At 44.0% G+C, this 20,878-nt stretch overlaps 2 protein-coding genes across 9 annotated transcripts in view; one reads left to right on the forward strand and one right to left on the reverse strand.

Moving 5' to 3' along the window:
- ACER2 (alkaline ceramidase 2) overlaps nt 1-13,614 on the reverse strand; it is a 44,676-nt gene extending 31,062 nt beyond the window's left edge. Inside the window, exons 1-5 of one of the 8 annotated variants that reach the window (XR_005255206.1) lie at nt 12,970-13,614; nt 9,293-9,322; nt 7,188-7,302; nt 5,517-5,658; nt 1,596-1,733 (exon numbers count right to left, since the gene is read on the reverse strand). Coding sequence is in view for 7 of the 8 variants with exons in the window: in XM_038123928.1 (XP_037979856.1) it covers nt 1,596-1,733; nt 5,517-5,658; nt 7,188-7,302; nt 9,293-9,322; nt 12,970-13,317 (773 nt within the window). In the remaining variant the exon portion in view is untranslated. Of the gene's footprint in view, nt 1-1,595; nt 1,734-5,516; nt 5,659-7,187; nt 7,303-9,292; nt 9,323-12,689 lie in introns of all 8 variants that reach the window. The other 7 variants (XM_038123928.1, XM_038123924.1, XM_038123929.1 and 4 more) reach the window with 7 other exon arrangements.
- Nucleotides 13,615-14,267: 653 nt separating this feature from the next.
- RPS6 (ribosomal protein S6) lies at nt 14,268-19,112 on the forward strand. Its single transcript, XM_038123931.1, has 6 exons — nt 14,268-14,396; nt 15,155-15,286; nt 16,141-16,351; nt 16,706-16,852; nt 17,974-18,131; nt 18,945-19,112. Exons 1-6 carry the CDS (start codon nt 14,391-14,393, stop codon nt 19,038-19,040), a joined length of 750 nt encoding a protein of 249 aa, XP_037979859.1. The 5' UTR covers nt 14,268-14,390; the 3' UTR covers nt 19,041-19,112.
- Nucleotides 19,113-20,878: the final 1,766 nt, after the last annotated feature.

Consider the following 20,878-nt stretch of genomic DNA (forward strand, 5'->3'; position numbering starts at 1 on the left):
CTTACCTCTCAGTTTACAAGAATGTAACCCTTCAAATTTCAAAAGGATCAGCACAGCTTAAAATAAAAGCTTTTTATTTGTCTTCTGTAGTTACAGATTCATCCACAAATATCAGTGGTATTAAACCATCCCAATGCACAGCCAGAGAGGGCCCTATGTCACTTACGATCCCTTTTTATTCACCAATTGGAAAAGAAGATCTATTTGTGTCCTTAATTTTCTCCCTAAAAAAACATAACCAGGAAGCTCCAGACATTTTAGTAATATATATGACTGTTTGGGGTGACTTTGTGATGCTAGATTTCCTCCCATATCAGTCCCAAACCAGGACAATGACCCTGCAGAAAGAGTTTAAAAAAACAAATACCTATAGGCATACCAATTCCTAGATGTGAAACAACAGTACTCAAACTTAGGAGACACTAACTTGTCCTTTCAAGTTTCTCAGGAGCTCATGCCTGGAAAACTGATATGGAACTGACAGAGAATTCACAGATTATCCCGTGCTACAACCAGATGTCCCTTTGCCCTGTCAGTAGTTCCTTTGTGCCATCATCAAAATGAGGCACCACCAATACTGTTCCACTACTGACCTGGTCCACAACTAACTTGTGCGCTGTTTCCAAGTGTCTTTGACCACAGAAATACATAAAAGGATTCTAACGAAAAAAGACTCATGAACACCTTTACAAAACATTGTTTGGAGAGGCTTCCATTGAATAGCAGCGGCAGATCAGGGTAATGTAGCAAACAGAAAAGTCTCTATTCTAACAGACACAATTAGAATGAAGACATTTTTGTTCTAACTTGTTTTGATGTACATATGCAACATATAAGAGCAAGCATAAGTTGTAAAATCTTTGTCAGACACTGGAGAAGAGGTGAAAAAAGACAAGTTCAAATGCTAGTACTCCTCTGGTCCTTTTCGCAGTGGGTGGAGAGATGGAAAAAAAGTCTCTGGACAGCTGCTGGTATCACTATAACAGAGCAACTCTCTAAAATGTGGAAATCAGTCTCAGGTTCTTCTCTATTTGCATTCTGTTTTATGATTTCTACGGCCTTGACTGACACCTATCTTCCAAAATGTAGTGATTAACCTTCTCTTTGTCACTCTGACTCCATCACATTATTCATATCAGATGACTAAGTCATGCAAGACTCGCAGTACAACTTTGGGAGTTGGAACATCTTCCACATGTGCTTGGGCCTTGCTCCCACTAGCATCCAGACTACAACCATGCCATCACCTCACCCTTATTCACACTATACAGTAAAAATGCTGTCCATAAAGCAAACCCAGGCCCTAGTATCACAATAAATTAACAAATTTGAGTTAAATCAGGTTGCAGCAAGAGGTATGTTGCAAGAACACACAGAAAATATCTGACCTACTACGAAGTCCTAGAGAAAAGAAATCCTTGTCAAAAAAATGTCTGAACTGCCAAGAAAATTTATACTAGATTCGCTCTTGCTTGTGGTAGAAGCATTTCTGAACTGCTGTGACATGCACTGAAGGCAGATACAGTGTATCATCTCACAGTGTCCTAGGGATCTGAGAAGGCAATGGTGTCTGCATTCTGGAGAATTTTACTTACCTCTTCAACTCAGCAATAAGCAAAGCTGTGCAGGGAACTCCCAGCGTCATTAGTGAGATGTTGTTAATGGCAGGCTTAATGAAGGCCAGACAGGTGGTAACTCCAGACAGGACACCCACAGCAGCTTTAAATCGGCTCCTGAGTAGAGTTTATATGGGCAGAAAAACTTCTTTTAATTCAAAACTTTTAATTATTAAACCCAGAAATTTCAACATTATGTTAATAAGGTAACAAAATCGAGGTCTACCTCTGCCCACAGCACTGTACTTCTTCAAAAATGTTCTGTCTCATCATTCTTCAAGCTCTTAACAGGGATTTTTATATTTTCTTATTGTTAATGCCTCAATTTCTACAGCTATTTTACAGTATGCTTAACTTTCCTTTATCTCTTTGAAGAGCCTTCAAAGATACTGAAACTTACATGCTAAATTGGAACATTTCCTTTATCAAATTCAACAGTAGGTGAGAAATTCTCAAACTCATTTTTATAAGACCAAGATTTGGTATATTCTTAGCAAATATGAAATCACTATTGCTCCCTATGTAGACAGCCTGACAACTTTTAAATTAAATATATGTTAAGTGTTGTTTAAACTCCAAGTCTGCACTTCAAACAACCCACACCCAGTCTATGGCTGAGGAAGAGGATCACCACACTGCCTTTTAACTACTAGCCCATAGCTTTTTAAAACTGTTGTCCAAGGATGGCCTTCTATGTTTGAAGTAGGGTCTCAATATATTTGTACGGTACCATTCCATGGCCACAAGTGCTAGGCTCATTTAATTTGCATCTTGCTTTAAAGTTTTTCATTCTGCTGGAAAGCAACAAGTTACTTAAGTAGGAAGCTCAGATATGACATAAATGTCTCAATAAATAAATACATCACAAATTGGTCATGACAGATAATAACATTTTCAGCATTAAAAATTCAAAGTGTGATGAGGATGATGAAAGTGAACAGTACATCTGTGAGCACACCATAGACATAATACAAGAGGATTAGTCAGGCAAAGCAAAGAACTTGAAAGTATTAACCAAACCTGTTCTAGGTTAGAGCTTTGTCTTGGGTTACAATGTATGCATTGATGGGTGATAGGTATGCATTCTATCACCACCTATAGCACCTTCTGAGCTGTTAATGGTCAGTTGTTTCCAACAGCTGCCCAATGCACACTCAGCCTACAGCAGGGTCATATCCAATGGGCCATCAAGGATTCCCCAAATGAGTCATAGAATTACATCATCCCATTGTGAGATATCCACCCTGGGGGAAGGACATTCCTACCTGTATATTGTATATAATCTGGGACCTGAGACACCAGGATACCACCACTGGATTCCCAGAGGAAAAGAGCTCTCAATAATCACCACTGGCCCTTCAAAGAAGATCCTTTCTACAGGATCACCGCTTCAACAAGAGCATATCTCTCACTCCAATGGGACAGCTGCCACCACCCTGACCAACAGGGTCATATTCTGACTTTGTCAGTTTAAGCCAGTGTTTCTGTACTACTGCCTTTATTCCAAATTTTTCCTATGAAATTGTAATTCTTACTTGGAATCCCTCGCAACGTGTTTGTGTGGAGTTAATTCCTTCTGCTGGTTTGTCTTCAAACTAGCACAGGTTTCTTGCCCAGAGTGTCTGCATACTTCAGAAAGGAATCAAGACCTTCCCTAAAAAGTAACTGTTTTGATACATTCTCTGAGAAGTGGAAGGATATGATAGGATCTTTCATACCAGTATTTACAGTTTTAACACAAAGTTAAACAGAAACAGTATTTTACCCCAAAAGTGTTGTTATTCTTTTACAAACCAATAATTTACCATCCTGGTCAATAGTATGAACCTACCCTGAAATATTAGAAGACACTAATTGACAAAATGTAACCTCTAGGCATCTGGGAGCTCATTTACAGAGTTTAGATAAATTACACATAAATTTAGGACACTGAATTCTTCACATGAACTGAACATCTATGAGTAACCTCATAAACAAAGATACCAGTAAAGCTTCTTAGGTTGCTGATGTTCTGTAGTAACACTATACTGCAATATGCAAAAGTACTAAATTTACATCAAGCAATAAAGCCATTAAACCACACAGAATCATAGAACATGCTGTGATCTGGAAGACACTCAGCAGGATAACACCTCCAATTCCTAGCCCTGCACAAACACCATCTCCAAGAGTCACACCATGTGCCTGAGAGCACAGTCCAAACACTTCTTGAACTGTCAGACTGCTGCTGTGACCACTTCTCTGGGGAGCTGTTCCAGTGCCCAACCACCCTCTGGGTGAAAAACCTTTTCCTGATATCCTACCTAAACCTCTGACTCAGCTTCAGGCTATTCCCTTGGGTCCTGTCACTGGTCACCACAGAGAAGAGACTGGATCCTGCCCCTTCTCTTCCCCTCATTAGGGTGTCGAAGACTACAATGAGGTCTCCCCTCAATCTTGCCTTCACCAAACTGAACAAACCAAGTGACCTCAGTCACTTCTCATACAGCTTCCCCTCAAGCTCCTTGAGGGGTCCCCCTCATTACCCTCTTTTGGATGCTCTCTAATAGTTTAATGTTTTTCTTATATTGCAGTGCCCAAAACTGCCCCCAGCACTCGTGGTGAGGCTGCCACAGCTCAAAGCACAGCAGGACAATTCCCTCCCTTGCCCGGTTGGTGCCTGATGCCCCCCAGGGCTGCCAGGGCCATGTTCAGTGCTGGCCCATGTTCAGCTTCCCGTCAACCAGGACACCCAGGTCCCTTTTCATGGCACTGCTTACAGCATCTCATTCCCAGTCTGTCCATACATCCAGGGCTGCCCCATCTCAGAATCCAGCACTTTCCCTTGTCGAACTTCCCCTGGTTGTTGATTGCTCTCATTTGTGGAGGCCTCTCTGCCCTCAAGGGATTTAACAGCTCCTCCCAATTTAGTGTGGCCATCAAACTTACTTAGTACTCCTTCCAGTCTTGTGTCAAAGTCCAAGTCATTCATGATGAAGAGAAGTTGGGCCATGCACATAGGCTGTATGCAGTAATTATAGGTACACTGTACCCAGTGCAAGCTGTTTTGAGGTATCGTTGGTCAGTCTAGGCACCAAACTTCTCTCCATGCATTAGCAACTTCTAATCTGGCATATTGTCAGGAATAAACCAACCACCCAACCAACCAAAACCCCCAACAATCAAATGAACAAATGAAAAACTCCTGCAGAGAGTAACAGCACAAGAGGGCAAAAGGCAACAGTCTTAGCAACCTTCAGAGAGAACAACACTGTTGCTGCAATTCAAGCCTCTCCATTACCTCAATTTCTTTACTGCACAAAAGAAAAACACAGTGTTTTTGGGGGGGGGGGGGGAGCAAACCACAACCGAATGGTTTAAACTGGCTATAGAGTATTTTCTTAAACCTGCAAGAAAAAGAAAAAAATCCCTTTACAACAATAGGTTTCTAAATAAACACTTAGCCTTTGAATACCTAAACACCATTCTTAACCACTGTTTTAAAAAGTCAGATGAATATTCAGCTGACTTCCATAGATTCACTCGTATATACCCTTCAAGATATACAAAAGGAAGAGTGAAAGATGGCTTCTCCTACATTAGCTGTAAGTTATATAAACTACTCAGCATAAAAGTCTCCCTGGAATCCACAAGAACAGACAATTCCAGAGGCAAGTCATCTCATCTAATCACCTGAAGTTACGGACAAATATACCACTACCAGCAACTGCTGACTCAGGAATTTTGAACTAAATGTGCTGAATGAGATACAAGCAACTGGAAGACAATGGAGCAAGAAAAAGAAAAAATAGCAAGGATAGTGGTAAGGTTGATAACTTGGTGTCATTATGTGCAGGTTTAGGTGTTAGCACAGGAAGTTTCAAAAAACATGTAAGTGTACATGTATCATTGTACGATTACCTGTCATTTCGAAAAACTCGGGGCAGGTATCTCCTAGGGAACCACATGGCAAGAGCACACATCAGAACCCAGAGAATTGCCAGCTCATCCAGCATTTGGCCCAAGAAACTGAGGGTAGCATGAAAATAAACAGATCCAATTCCTGGACAAATGAATCAAGAGACAGTATTATGAACAGCTGCATTACCGGAATAGACAGAAACACTCTGCTTGTGCTCAGAACTTCACAGGAAATGGTAGCTACAGGAAATGGTCTACAAAAGTTTATAAAAAACACCAACTTTACTAAGGGGCAATCCAAGCCATCATACTCTTGCTAATCATGAAGAAAAGTACATTACAAAAGCAGATTACAAAAGTAGCAGCTAAAAATGTCAGCTCCTACTAGAAAATATGTGCCTGAAGAAACACCAGGTAGAAAAGTATAAAGCAAAACCAATTAAGAAATAAATGCCAAATGCTGGTTCGGAATTTTCTCAATAGCACAAGAATGGGCAAGAAAAAAGAAAAAGCAGCATCTGATGATTACTGCATTGTGGGGTTTCACCCCCGGATTGGGATGACCCCGAAAGATGGAAAAGTCCCTCCTCCAACCCGCGGCTTCGAAGAAAGACTCGATAGTCTTCTGTTGTCTGTTCTCAAGGTTGTTTATTGTTGGTTATCTAAAAGATTCTTCTCCTGAACTGCTGTGGCCCGTTCAGCAGGTCAGACAAAGGCACACTGCCCTCCCAGGGGGCTGGTGCCATCTTTTATATCATATATTACGTACTACATGTTTATGCTTTTTCCCCAATACCTACTATCTATATTGAATGGTGACTTTCTACTCTAAACCAATCTGTGAGTGCCAACATCACCAAAGACATGGAGGTTAGGAAGGAGAAGGAAAGAGGACAGGGCACACCCAAGTCCCTCCATCTTAGAACCCCTTACCCCCATGTACAAAACTTGGACCCCTGCGTACAAGGCTTAAAACCCCCCTGTACAGCACTCAGAAATCCTACCCTTTACTTTGTGACTACTTCTACTACAATATCTAAACTTTTGTGACTTCTTGTTCTTCCTGCAAAGTTGGTAAACTGTTCCATGGGTCAGATTCAAAGCCACAGTGGTCTCTGGCTGCATGCCAAGGTCTCAGATGCTTTTGACCTGGGTCTGGAATGTCCGAGAATGTCTGTGGGACATTCTGAGTTCTGACACTGCATGATACAGATTTACAGATGGAAAGTGTCACATTACCCCAGAGGGCTCTGATTATCCCCTTGGAGTGCCTCCAGGAATGAACAAACTTCAGAATCTCATAGCTACATCTCCGGGCCTTCTCAGTACAAACCCTAGTCCTCTCTTAAGCTGCACTGGCACTTCAGCTCTTATTTAAGCAAAGAGGATCAGCACCACTGTAGAGTAAACCCAAACACACACAAAAAAAAAAGTATGCAAGGAAGGATTGGAAGGAACAGAACTATGGTCAAATTTCCCACCAGCCTCAGTTTGCAAAAGGCATTTTCCCTCCAGAAATTATGGCCACTTTGGCTTTAAGCAAATACAAGCAAATTCTTCCATAGATGTCAGAACTGCTTTGCTTTAAAAAACAGTCAAGCACAAGCAGGAACAACCGATGTACTCTCTCAGTTCACACATCAGTTGGCAAATACAGAGTAATCAACTTACCAACCACGACTAGCAGAATCCATATTAAATATATTCCACTGTTGAAGCAGATTGCATATTGACGGAACAAGCACATACATATGGGTGGTAAAATGAAGAACAAGATGTTGCTTATCTAGGAAAAAAAAACAAACAGTCTCACAAAGACAGAAAATAAACAAATCTTAAATATCCATAGGCTTTCTATAATAACATTTTGTCATTCAGTGAAGCCCCAGTTCAACAAATTATGACCCCCTGGTTCTGCCTATGCTGAGCTGTTTCTGCTGTTTTGTTTAACATCACTAAATTAGTAACAGTATAAAAACTTTCAGCAATGTAAAATGTGGCTATTCAAGTTACAATTCAAGTCAATTCCCAAAGAAGTTTTATTGAGAATCTACATTCAAGACTCTGGCAACTCATAAAGTGTACAAGATCAAGCTATTGAGGACCAGTGACCTGTCCTCCCAATGGCTATCAAGCCTAGCAGGGAAAAAACACTAGAAATACTGACACAAGGCAGAGCTAGACAAGCTTTGTGGAAGTCAATTTATTGAGCAATAGTTATTGTCTGGACGGTCTGAAATAAAATGCTAGGCTAAGAGTTAGAACCCTTTACAGGGTAAAGAGAGCCTGGAGCTTTAAGTCCTTTTACACTTCAACTTTTTCCCTTGATTCTCCACTGCAGCACTTGATTGAAAACTACTTATAGGAAGGTGGAAAGCATATAATTAGGACCACTGCTAGGCAGCCTAATTTTTTAAAATTTAATATGCTTGATTTGAATGAAGACATGTTTTCTGGTTTTTCTTGCTTACAAACAACCTAAAGCATGATTCTGTAAATACTGAAAACGCTTTACTATCAATTAGCAGGAACTGTCCCTGGAGTAGTGATCACTTGGTTCTTCGCAGGAGCTGCCAGGGCTGAGGGCCAGCCATGCCACAGTAATTCAGCAGTTATGAAAAGACTCTACTGCTGCTTCACAATGGGCCAAAGGACAGGAGGAATCTCCAGCCTCAGCTTTCTCATGTTTGCCTGCTGAGCTCAAACACAAGAGAAAATCACCCCCAACAAAACTGCTCTGAAGCTGATGTAGAAAATAACTCTGGGTCAAGAACATTCCATTGGGACAGATCACCTCTTCACAGGTTACAAACTTGTGCCGACAATAATGAAAATTTGTGGAGAAATAGTTCATGAATAACATAAGAATTTTTCTTTCAGCTACTGTTGTCAACCCCTAAACACAGTCTGAGAACGGATTTTAAGAGGCAGATCAAGTTGTTTTAACTCATGTAAAGCAACCTACACATTCAATAGAACAGGTTCACCTGAGCAACTTTCATTCACAAAAAACCCCACACAGGCTCCATGCAGCAGAGACTGACAGCAAAGTCAGGAATACAGTCATGGACCAGGATCCCAGTGCATGATGTCCTGGTACACACACAGAACAGGAAGACTTTCCTTACTCCAAAGCAGGTAGGAAGCATATACAGTAGGGATGATGGACTATGACGAGTCCTGTGGGGGCATGGGAGTCCTCTATGCATTTTAGGCTTTCAGACACAGCTGGGGCGAAGGGAGGTGTCAAGGGGTGAAAATAGGTGATTATAAACCAAGTGGTTTGGAGTAAACTTTTCCATCTCTACAGCTGAAACAATGAAGAAAATCAGAACAGGCAATCACAGTGTATCAAAATTTGGCTAGAAAGTCCTTATTCCACCTAGGAACAAGATGATAAAGGACATGCTAGATCTACTTACCACAGCTGTAGCAATGTAGATTTATACAAGTGATTAGCCCACAAGGGAGTGGTTCTGTGCTATGGCAGTGCTACTCCGGGAATGAACTCCCACTCATGCTAAGGTCTGCCTGCAAATGCAAGAAACCCCTTGCAAACTGGAGCCTGAGCATGACTTATACTCTTTGCAGTGGTCATCAGGAGGATTTCCTAACATCTCAGAAGCTGAAATAATGGTAGTACTAAAAAGTATTAAAGTATGGCTTCAGAAAGTATGCTGCATGTGTATTTTTTATATTAATACATAACTGGTCTCCAAGGCTTGGTAATGTACAATTCAAATACTTTGATAATTACGGTAAGCGCAAAAATTTACATCAGTAGTCCAGAAGATTTCCTTCGGCATCTGCAAAAGGCAAGGATTAGATGTTATAGTTATGTAAAATAGGCAAGCAGCCCTTCAGTAACAGTCCATTCTTTTGGCTTCATACAATTCTGGACCTTTAGTTTTAATTTGCAGCTAATTAATTATTCAGGACATAGGCCTATAGGACAGAGAGAATGGGCTTGCTTAGATCATGATCATACAACTTCACTCCCATCTGGCCACTGTCTTGACACAGATGTTTCCTGCAGTCCTACCAAAGCTCATGTATTCGTCACTATTGATTACACCTCCCAGAGAGTAGCTGCAGAATTCAACTACCACAGAAAAACCTACTGCACCATGTCCTTCTGAGCAGAAAGCAAAACTAGACTAAAGTAGCTGCCAGTAACATTAGAGAGTGTGTATCCTCCACATCCTGGTACCTAAACATGACATTCACATACACTGAAACTCTTCTGTGGTAAAAAAAGGAGGTGGTAGGGAGAGTATGAGTATTCTCTCACACTCTTAAGACTGCCTCATAACTTTTTACAACTTTTATTTCCATGCCACTAGGGAGCAAAAGAAGAAGAATAAAACCCTGGCAATTCCCTTAGTAAATGGAAATTACAAACACAACTAAATGCAACATATTGAATTGCTAGATACTGACTTTCCCAGCCAACAGGAAAAATACTGTTTTCAGGTATTTAAAATATAAGCAATATCTTTTATTTTGTAAATACCTCTTCACAGAGAAAATTGTTTTGATCATTTGGAGGCATTTGTTACAGTGTGGAGTAGGGTTACACTGCATCAGAACACATTACTTTATTCATTTCAGAGGAAAAAAAAAAAGAAAAAATATACTGGTTTTATAGCTATTCCTTCAATTTGAGCTACGGAGTTTTTTACGGCCTCTTTACTGAAAAAGTGTAAGACCTGAATCACTTCAGCTAGACAAAAATCATGTGAAGTCTAGTTTGTGCATGTTTTAAAAAATTAATTTGATCAATTTATACAAAACTTCCAAACAGTTTTCTCCTATAGATTTAATTATGTTGAATGCTTTTTTTTTCTGTTTATGTCCTACCAGAACAAATAATCAATTTTTTTAAAATACATAAGGAGCAGATAAGCTGTTCCAGTTTTGTGCTTACATGAATATTGTGTGAGACCTCAACCACAACTCTGACCTCAGCCATGGCAATTTGAAATGCGGATTAGCAAGGTTTTAATCTAAAGCTTAATGACCCAGATGCCAGATTCAGATCTGCTGAAGACTGCTTCCTGGAATTTCGAGGGAGTTTGAGTCAGTCAGAGCAAACCCTTCCCAGAAGGAATATATTTAGATGCCACCTAAGGTACTTTTTAGAGTAGGGCCAAAACTTTATAGCTGTCCTGTAAGCATCTGTTTTTTTGAGGACACAGTTGCAGAATCCCATCAATCCATTGCAACTCACTGTTTTAATTTTCAGAAGTTGCTAACAGAGAAATCAAGCCCTAACAATGATTTGGTATTACTGAAGAAAGCCAAAGTATGACTACCCTCAACACTGCCTCTTTTTCTCCTCCCCTTTCAGTGCACAGTTTACTGATTTGTAAACAGCTGCCACAACACAGCAGGCTTCGGGGCAAACTTTCTTCTGTGTCTGTCCACCTGTCTGAAGCTTCAGTTATTCATCTGGACACAAGTGCCACTCCAAGCATTTTGGCAAGCTTCTATACCACTGCTAATCAGCTCGCTACAGTGTTGGGATTTAATCCCACCCAGCAACTATGCACTGCCGGCCTGCTTGCTCATTCGCCTAGAGCAGGATGGTGGAGAAAATCAGAAGGGTAAATGTGAGAAAACCTGTGGAGGTTGAGATAAGAACAATCCAATAGGGAAAACATAAGCTCTTCACACAAGCAAAGTGAAATAAGGAATTCATTCAGCACTCCTCATGAATAGGCAGGGGCTCTCCATCCCCAGCAAAGCAGAGCCCCGTCACATAACAGTGACTTGGGAAGACAAATGGCCTAAAGGCCCCAACTGCTTCCTTCTTCCAGCTCTACATGCTGATCATGATGCCATCATGGCTAGAGTCAGTTGGAATCAGCTGTCCCAGCTGTGTCCCCTCCAAAAGCTTTCTGCAGCCCCAGCCCACTTGCTAGCTGGCTGAGGTGAGGAGCAGAAAAGGCCTGAGTAAGCCCTGCTCAGAAGTAATGAAAACATGTCTGAGTTACCAACCCTATATCCAGCACAAAACATTCCCCCCCCAAATACCAGTGCCTATAAGAAAAATTCAATCTACTCCAGACTGAACCAGCACACACAGTAGAAGGATACCACTCCCCCTGCATAGCTGGCTCCAAAACACATTTGCTGTCTTCGATAACTTGTTTATGCTGACCTTTTCCTCCCTTTGTTTTTGGTCCTTGCACAGTGACATCAGACACACAAAAAAAGCCAACAGTTTCCCTCACACACCCTCAAAATTCTTCAGTGGCATGGACCAGCCACCATCTTTAGGACTTTGGCAGCTAAGTACAAAAAGAAAACAAGTTAGCAATGTATACGGTGCACCATGGAATTACTTGTTCTGCATATGCAGAACCTCCAGGGATACACACTCCAGCCAGGGAAGCCAGACACCTACTTCTTCTTCCACTACGTGTTGGCAGTCAAAGAAACATGGCTTGAAAGGGAAACACAGTTCAGACAAGGATGGAATTTGGGGAAAAAAAAAAAAAACAACCTGCACCCTTTAAAGTATAAAAGAGACAAAGCAGAAGCTCCAGCTCCTCATTTGTGCACTACCTCCTACAGAACAGAAAACAGACAGCATTTGCAGGTTTGCTCCTGGAGAGGTGATTTTCATGGAAGGGCAAACTACCTGAAAGCCCAAAGAATTATCTTTTTCTAGTGGATTTGTCACTGCGCTTCTTTACATCAACAGGATGTCAGGAGCACTGCTTCCTTTCCAAGGTATGTGGTACAGGGCAATCTGGCTCTGCTGCTGTGGCTGTTTTTGTAAATTCTCTACAGCAACTGAGAGGTATTGGAAAGGTGTGAGAGGACTCAGGGGTTAATCACGACTAACTGGAAAGAAGCAACAATTACATTATTCCTCTTCCCTCTCTTCCATACACTCCTGACTTCATCCTGCAACCTAAAGGCAAACTCTCCATGAAACCTTTGCCTTCTCGGAGCCAAGCATGCCTGAGAGAAACCCAGTTTTGCCTCCAAACACCAAGGTACTTTTTAATCTTGACCCATCACTGCCGTGCATGCCCATCAAGGCACTGACACCTGTTTGTGCAAATGGGTGCTAGACCAGGGCAATCCAGCACCAAAAATTTGATGCTTGGGCACCACAAGTCTCGACAAAGACGAGGACAGGGCCTGCTACACACTACTTACCGGCAGTAGCACGACTAGAAAATCTCCCCATTTTGTACCTGAAAAACTAGGGGAAAAATCCTTAATTTTAGGCATGCCTGCGACCGGAGAAGAAAAAGAAGTCGACAGCCATAGAAGGGCATGCTACAATCCCACGATAACTCCGCAGGAGACGGAGCTGGCCGGCAGCAGGAGCACCCCGGGCTGCAGCGGGACCCGCCCGCCGCCGCACGCTCGCCCACCCGCAGCCCTCGGCGCCGAGGCGGCCGCCGCTCCCGCTCCGCCGGGCACCGCCACCGACCGTGTTGTAGAATTCGGCGATGGCAGGCACGATGGTGTAGTTGTCCTCACACCAGTCGACCTCCGAGCTGCCGGCCCGCAGCGGGTCCCACCACAGCAGCGCGCCCATCGCGCCCGCCCGGCCGCCGCTCCGGCCCTGCCCGGCGGCCGCGCTGCCGCCGCGCCTCTCCTCCGCGCGCCGCGCAAGGGGCGGGGCGGCCCCGGGCCGGCGCTCCACGGGCGGAGGGAGCGGGGCCCCGTCCGCCTGGGTGTCTGGAGCCTGTCCCGGAGGTGCCGGGCGGTGGGAGCGCCAGTTCCCCGCTCCCCGGCCGCTTTGAGCAGCCAGCTGCTCCACGGGCGTGGGGAACATGCCCGCTTCCCTTGCACGCTTAGATACCTCACACAGAATCACAGAATTGTTATGTGCGGAATGCACCTCTGGAGATGATCCAGTCCAACCTCTCTGCCAAGGCAGCGTCACCTAAAGCAGGTGACACAGGAACACGTCCAGGTGGGTTTTGAGTGTCTCCAGAGAGGGAGACTCCACAACCTGCCCAGGCAGCTCTTCTAGTGCTCTGCCACCCTTAGTGTAAAGAAATTCTTCACGTTAAGGTGAAACTTCCCGTGTTTTAGTTTAGGAACATTACTCTATGCTGTGCCACCGGGCACCACTGAAATTTGTCTGGCGCCATCCTCTTGGCACCCACCTTTGAGATATTTCTATGTACTGATGAGATCCCCTCTCACTTTTCTCTTCTCCAGATCAAACAGCCCCAATGTCTCTCCACCTAAGAGAGATGCTCCAGACCCCTGATCATCCTTGCGGCCCTCCGCACCAGCTCCTTGTCTCCTTGGTGCTGCGGACGCCAGAACTGGACAAAGGACACAGCGTCAGTTCCAGCCGTGTGATGGAGAGGAGCGGCCGCTGCCCGCACGCCCCTGCTCCCGTCCGCAGAAGGCGCTGGACACAGCGCCGGCAGGGAGCCGGGAAGCCCGTCTCGCGGGAGGCGCTCACACCGCGCCAGCAACGCGCCTTCCCCTGAAAGCCGGTGCGTCGCGTATTGATGGCGCTTCTTTTTACAGGTGCCAGTGCTCCCAGCCGCGGAGGGCCTGCGTGCTGTTCCACTGGCCGTTCCTAAAGAACACTTTCTCCCGGCGGAGCAGCGCCCCAAGGCGCCAGGGAGAGGCCCGAGCCCGCCCCAGGCCGGAGCCAATTGCCCGCAGTCGGGCGCGCGGCACGGCCGGGGCCCGGCCACGCACCGAGGCCACGCCCCCGACCGCTCACGCCGGCCCCGCCCCTCGGCGTAAAAGCGTCGCTCGGCATTGGGCAGCTCCGGTCACGTGGGCGCGCGGGTGGATCCGCTCTCGCGAGAGTTTCTGTGTGTATGTAAGAAGTGCGGGCGGAAGCGCGGCCTTTTCCCGCGGCGTCGAGGCGAGAGCAGGATGAAGGTGAGGCCGCGCCGGGCCGGGGCCGCGCTCGGGTAGGGGGTCTCCGGCTTTCCCGCCGTGAATGGTCGCGGCACTGCCCGCAGAGCCGCTCTCGGTGGCCGATGGTTCGTGGCGGCGGGGCTGGAGCGCAGCTGCGGGCGGATGGGAGCGGATTGCTTGAGGGCCCCATTTCCTCGGCCGGGGCTCTGCTGCCGCGGGGCTGAGGAGCGCCGGGCTTCCGGGCCAGCCGCTTGGCTCGGAAAGAGGTTTTTGCGAGTGAGAGGCCTGTGCAGCAGAGTGCAGGGCCCGGTAGGGGGGCGCGTGTGCGCTGTGCCCGAGGCAGTGGCGGCCGTGCAGCGCTGCGCTCTGCAGCAGCCCCCAGGAAGTACGAGTGATCCCCCACAGCCGGTGTTGGTCCCCTTGCAGTGACTTGCGCGTGTGTCTAATACGGCGCGTGCTGTGCGGGGTTTTACGGAAAGGAGAGGCACAGTTTTCTGCTGCTCGCATTCGCTGATTGAAATAAAACCAGTTTTCTGTGGGACTGAAAGAGTTGTACAGGCCTGTGCGGCCGAACATAGACCTCCTTACTTTGGTTCTCCCCAGTGTGGTGGTGACAGGTTTTTCTGGTGAGCATTTGTGTAAGCAGCTGGGGAATTCCAGCTTTGAAATGCCAAGCTCAAACCGTCACGTAAATTCTAATTTTTTGTTTAAATCTTCCTCCAGAAGTTTCAGCCAGATTTTTTTGGTTTTGGTTTTTGTTTTTTTTTTCCCTTTGTTAGCTCAACATCTCTTTTCCGGCTACTGGCTGCCAGAAGCTCATTGAAGTAGACGATGAGCGTAAGCTCAGGACCTTTTATGAGAAACGAATGGCCACGGAGGTGCTGGCTGATTCTCTTGGTGAGGAGTGGAAGGTAAGTAGCGCAGAAGAATGTGTAGGAGCTGTACTGGAAGAGCATAAAACACAAAATTTCTCCAGAATGCACTTGTCAGATACTGTGCTTGTGTGGTGTGCATTTAGTGGTCAAGTTAAAGGGTTCTCTTGCTATTTATATACTGAGCTTACTGCTTAGGCCAGCCTCTTTCAGTACTTTATCTGAGCAGGGGGGTTTGGTTTTTAAAGCCTTGTGTTTTAGAGTCCTTGCTCCCCTTCGCAGTAGCTTATTGCTCTTCGTTTGGGTGCTGTCTCTTGGTATTCAGGACAGGTTGAATCTGCTGCTGGTCGGTCAAAATTGGCTGTTTAAACTGTTGCTAATGTAGGAGAAAATACCTGTTGGGTCTGGTGGATGGGCTGGGAATAGTTGGTGTTGATATGAACCGTGCAGCTGAATTTGAGGAATGTGATCTTTTGTGCTGCCATTTTCACAAAGAAAGTGATCAGACTTTTTTCATGTATATCAGTACTCTAGACACTCCTGTGTTCTTTGCATATTTCCAGTTTGTGAAGATAACTGGCTTTAATTAAGCTTACAATTGTAGAAAAGCTAGACAATGTTGGTAAGGAATTTTGCACTGTTACTTTCCAGCAAAACTTCGAAGGGATAGAAATCATGCTAACGGCAAATTCTGGTATACAGAGGTATTTTTTACATTTCTTGGGTAAAATTGCTGAACTGTTCCAAAGGTGTTGGTTAAAGCTGTTTGCACTACCAGTGACTTAAGCTGAATCATGGCCATGCTGCTCTGTTGTTCCGTGCAGTCTCTTGTGGTACCTGCTACTTACAGAAATAAGGACGAGAGTAACTCGGAGGCGTTTCTGTTTTCATAGGGATACGTTGTCCGGATAAGCGGTGGCAATGACAAGCAAGGCTTCCCCATGAAGCAGGGAGTCCTGACTCACGGACGTGTCCGCCTTCTGCTCAGCAAGGGCCATTCCTGCTATCGCCCCAGGAGAACTGGCGAGAGAAAGCGCAAGTCTGTCCGTGGCTGCATCGTTGATGCAAACTTGAGTGTCCTGAACTTGGTCATAGTGAAAAAGGGTAAGAATCTGAGTGGAACTGCCAATAAATAGATAGACATAGGCACCTGGAAGGAGCTTGCTTGATAGTGGTTGGTAAGATGTGCGGAATGGAAATGGCAGTCCCAGTTTCAGAGTGTAAATCCGTCTTAGGAGTCCTTTGAGCATTGCATTCTTGTAGTGCTAAAACTGGTTACTGAAGCACTTCTTGTTGCTGCAGCAATCTGATTGTGTCAAAGCAGCCAAGGGTGGCAGGGGTGGTGTTACTGACGGCTGAACCCCAAAGATTGCCTAGCATTTTAAACTTGATGTTTTGCTGCTGAACCTGGTGCTCAGTAGTGTAGTAATTGGCACCTTTAAACTTGTATTCCCAAAGGTGAAAAGGACATTCCTGGGCTGACTGATACCACTGTGCCCCGTCGTCTCGGTCCCAAGAGGGCCAGCAGGATCCGCAAGCTGTTCAACCTGTCCAAGGAAGACGACGTTCGCCAGTATGTTGTGAGGAAGCCTCTGAACAAAGAGGGTAAGAGCTCCCAGTAGCACGGCTCTTTGGATGTCTGGGATTACTACCGAGGTGTCCAGCCTGCTGGACAAAGCACAGATGGTAGTGCATCTGGGTAGTTGACGCTCACTGTATTTAAGCTTTGTCAGCCATAACTTGAAGAAAAGGAGTAGAGTTTCTTGGTAGCCTCCTTTCCTTCACCCCTCTACCATCTTTTGTCATGGTTTGTTCTTAAAAGTTTTATAGACTCTGGAGTAATTTTTACTAGTGTTTCTCATAATAACCCAAAAGTAGTTGCTAATGAAAGAAAGTTAAATACAAGGTGGAATGTTGTTAAAACTTTTATGGTGGTGGGGGAAAGGCAGTGTAGAGAGAAAATACTAAGATTTCCCCCCCCCTTATAGCAGGCAGTCTGAAATGAGGTCTTAATGGCAGGGCACTGCTTTTCTTACTGCCTTTGTATTGCAGTGCAAGACTTTGAATTTGGGGTTTTTTGCTTTTGATTGAGGGAAAAAAAATTGGATTTTTAAAAGAATATGGTTAGACTGGAGTTCTGTGGGGGAAAGGAACACATCATAGGAAATTATTTTCTCAATTAAAGAATATTCTGGTGGACATCAGACTGTGGTGTGAGACTTTTAAAGTCTGTCAGGATTGCTTAGTAAAATTTTATTTTAGAGATGTGTGTGGTAGTGTGTTTTGTTTGCCCATCGTGGATAGTTAATCTGTTTTTTTGGGAAAAATTATGTCAAACCTAAGTAAAATTGTAGATGGCTTTTTAATGCTGGAAATTTCTTGTTCAGAAAGCTATATAATGGATTCCTTTACTATTAAAAGTCTAGGTCTAGGGGGCAGTTCAAGCAGACAGGTGTGCTGAGAAGCTAGGAATTCTCTCTTCATTTCTATTAACAAATCACGAGCATTGAGGCAGTATATTGTTAATCCTGTGTCTGGTGACAATTGATAATTCTTCCTGTGAAATTTGTGAAGGTGTTGAACTCTGTGTAGTTGCTGTAAGATGTAGTACTCTGAATAATGTTATTGTAACAGTAAATCAAACTTACTCTAAAGTTGTCTTGTTTAGGCCTGTGGCCTCTTTGGAAGGTACTCTGCCACTTCCGCTGATCCGTAATGATTTTTAGGTAAGAAGCCCAGAACGAAGGCTCCCAAGATCCAGCGACTGGTGACTCCTAGGGTGCTGCAGCATAAGCGCAGGCGTATCGCCCTGAAGAAGCAGCGCACTCAGAAGAACAAAGAGGAAGCTGCAGAGTATGCGAAGCTGTTGGCCAAGAGGATGAAGGTTTGTTTGCCATTCAAGCTCAGCTGTATAGAATATAGCTCCAGAATCAAAGGATTTGGTAAACTGGCCTATGCAGCAAACTAGCAGCCTACGGCTGCTCTGTGCCTGCTCATTTTGAACATAAGTGCCCAAATATGAGCATAAGCATAGCTGGTCAGTTGGGGTTTTTAAATAGTTCATCTGTTTCTGTCATAGAGTATAGAAATTAACCAAGTTCACTAATTTAAGAGCTTTTTATTTAAGGAAATAAACATTTATGGTCTCCGAGGATATTTTTTTCCATAGCTATTTTAGTTCAAATGAATTCTGGTTTAACTTCAAGATGCCCGAGCATTTGAGTGATAGTGTGGAGAAATGAGATTCAGCAGTTAATCTTGGTGGAGGATAAGTTGGCAAGAAGGTATTTGCTAGCATGTGTTTGCCCTTGCTCCTAAAACTGCAGTGACTGCTGAAGCAGTACTGAAAGCAGTACAGTTGGAATATTTGGCACAGTGCTTCCTGAATTTCATTACTTGCTGACAGAAACAGAGAGCTGCACCTTAGGTGTGTTGAAAACTCTACATCAGTTTCTTAACTAGAATTTTTGGGGGTGCATAGTGACATATTTTGGTGTGCAGTATAACATAGTTTTGGGTGTTCGCATACTGTGTAAAGACACAGGTCTGTGCTGGTGTGGATACTTGGAGAATTCTTCTGAGCTGTAGAAGGGAGTTACAGAATTCATTCCTTCAAGCTGCATTTTCCCTAGCTTTTTCCTTGGTATATGTTTTGAAGTGCTTGATATGTAACATCTCCATACTTCATGCTTTTCAGGAAGCCAAGGAGAAACGTCAGGAGCAGATTGCCAAGAGGCGCCGGCTTTCTTCTTTGAGAGCTTCTACATCCAAGTCTGAATCAAGTCAGAAGTAAAGATGTTGTGCACGATACTAAAAAGACTTAAATTTAATAACAATAAACTCCTTTGGTGGTGAACTTTAAGTATGAGATTTTGTAGTGTATGTTGTTACTGGCAGTTTCTTAAACAGGAGTTCAGACTACTGCATCATGCACACCAAACTAGAACCACAAACCGTGATCTTAAAGTGGTTCTCTTACAAAAAGATTGTGTCACTCACTTTGATGCTGAGTATAACATTGGTTAAACTTTACCCTTTCAGCTAGTTCTTGGCAGAATTTAGTGCAGTTCACATGCTCACTGGAACTGGTTCCCCAGGAAGTGGCCACAAACATGCCAGAGTTCTGGGAATGTCTGGATGATGCTCTTAGTCAAAAGCTTTAAAGGTGGGTAGTCCTTTGAGGAGCCCTGGTGTTCCTCTCAATGATCCTTTTTAGGTTACTGCAAACGGAGATGCTTGTGATTCTATAGGTATTGGAGCATTCTGCTCTTAAAATTGGTACTGAGCATGAGAAGGTGCCTTTTTAAGGTTTGACTTGAAAATTTGACTTGGGGATTAGAAACTTTGGTAGCCTTAATGTATTCAGTATATACTGGGTGAGGATACTGGAAGTTTGACTCACAGTTATTAATACCTGTGTTGGATGTTAAAATGGTCTGCAGCTAAATAAATGGTCTTAGTTCTTAAAATAGTAATTTGGATCCACTTCAATTTTTGTCGAGATAGGTGCTTCTGTTTCTAGTTAATTAGGCTTCACTACAACCTAAGAAGTTGGGATGGTTTTTATCCCTGTCTGTGTGGCAAGGCTCTTCTGAGTTCAAGCCTCACCTGGCTAGAAGCAGATTTAATGCATCAGATGAAAAATCTGGACTGAAAAAAGTTGCAGAAGACAAGATCTGCTGCCCTTACACGAGGGACATGAAAGGCTCACATCTGCAGTCCTTGAACTTAAAGTTTATATTAGGATAATGGGATACCCATCTCTGACATGGATAGAATTTGCCATGAAGCCCTTAGATACAGGGAAACCTTGCACCAAGAGACTTGGCTAAAGCAGATACCAAGCTTTAAGCCATCTTTTGCAGCTGAACTGAAACTGAAGGACAGCTAATCAGAAAAGGTTAAGAGGGCTGGTAGTTGTGGTTATGCATAAGTTAAATAACACTAGGTCAATAAAATTTTAAAAGGGTACTACAGCATATTTTTTCATGGAGACCATGTTAATTTCCTACAGTTAATTAGTGAAGATCCATAGGCCCTGTTAAACATGAGCTTCTCTAAATAAAACTGTCCCCTTTTACTCCACATTAGTCACTCAGGTGCAAAAATTAATACAGAGAAAATGTAGGTAAGAGAGTAATACTAAATTCACAATGCTAAGAATTTTACAATCTGCAGAAGGTAAATAACACTGTCTAGCTTCTTGATTAGAGTAAAATACAGTAGCACACAGTTAAGAGGTACTCTGGTCAGGGTGGACAAGAAGTGAGGTGTGTCCTGGACAAGAAAAGGAATGTTCTGAACAGGCTACTACTAAGAGTGGCAAAGGGTATACTGTATGACCTGTTCTGCTGTATAGGCTGTGATTGCATCTTTTTCTGAAGCATTGCAACTAATGTCCAGTTGTATGATTGTGTGAAAAAGGTCAGTGGAGTCCTGGTTATTTTTATCAAGCTTTGAAGATGTGTGGCCTTGCCAGAGCCAGGAAATACATGGCCTTATCGCTAGGAGCAAAAAATTCCTTTCTGCACTCTTCTCCCTCACTTGTTTCCTGGAGCTGCCTTAGTGCATCATGTGCTGCTTCCTTTGGCAGTCTTAGGTTTTCAAGTGCAAATTAGGCATATCATGACT

Source organism: Motacilla alba, chromosome Z (assembly GCF_015832195.1).
Source record: "Motacilla alba alba isolate MOTALB_02 chromosome Z, Motacilla_alba_V1.0_pri, whole genome shotgun sequence".
Taxonomy (NCBI): domain Eukaryota; kingdom Metazoa; phylum Chordata; class Aves; order Passeriformes; family Motacillidae; genus Motacilla; species Motacilla alba.

Bases quoted from the DNA above. Each gene is read 5' to 3' on its own strand.
- RPS6 (XM_038123931.1), top strand. The intron at 16,352-16,705 runs GTAAGAATCTGA...GTATTCCCAAAG, and splicing joins CTTGGTCATAGTGAAAAAGG to GTGAAAAGGACATTCCTGGG. The intron at 16,853-17,973 runs GTAAGAGCTCCC...AATGATTTTTAG, and splicing joins GAAGCCTCTGAACAAAGAGG to GTAAGAAGCCCAGAACGAAG.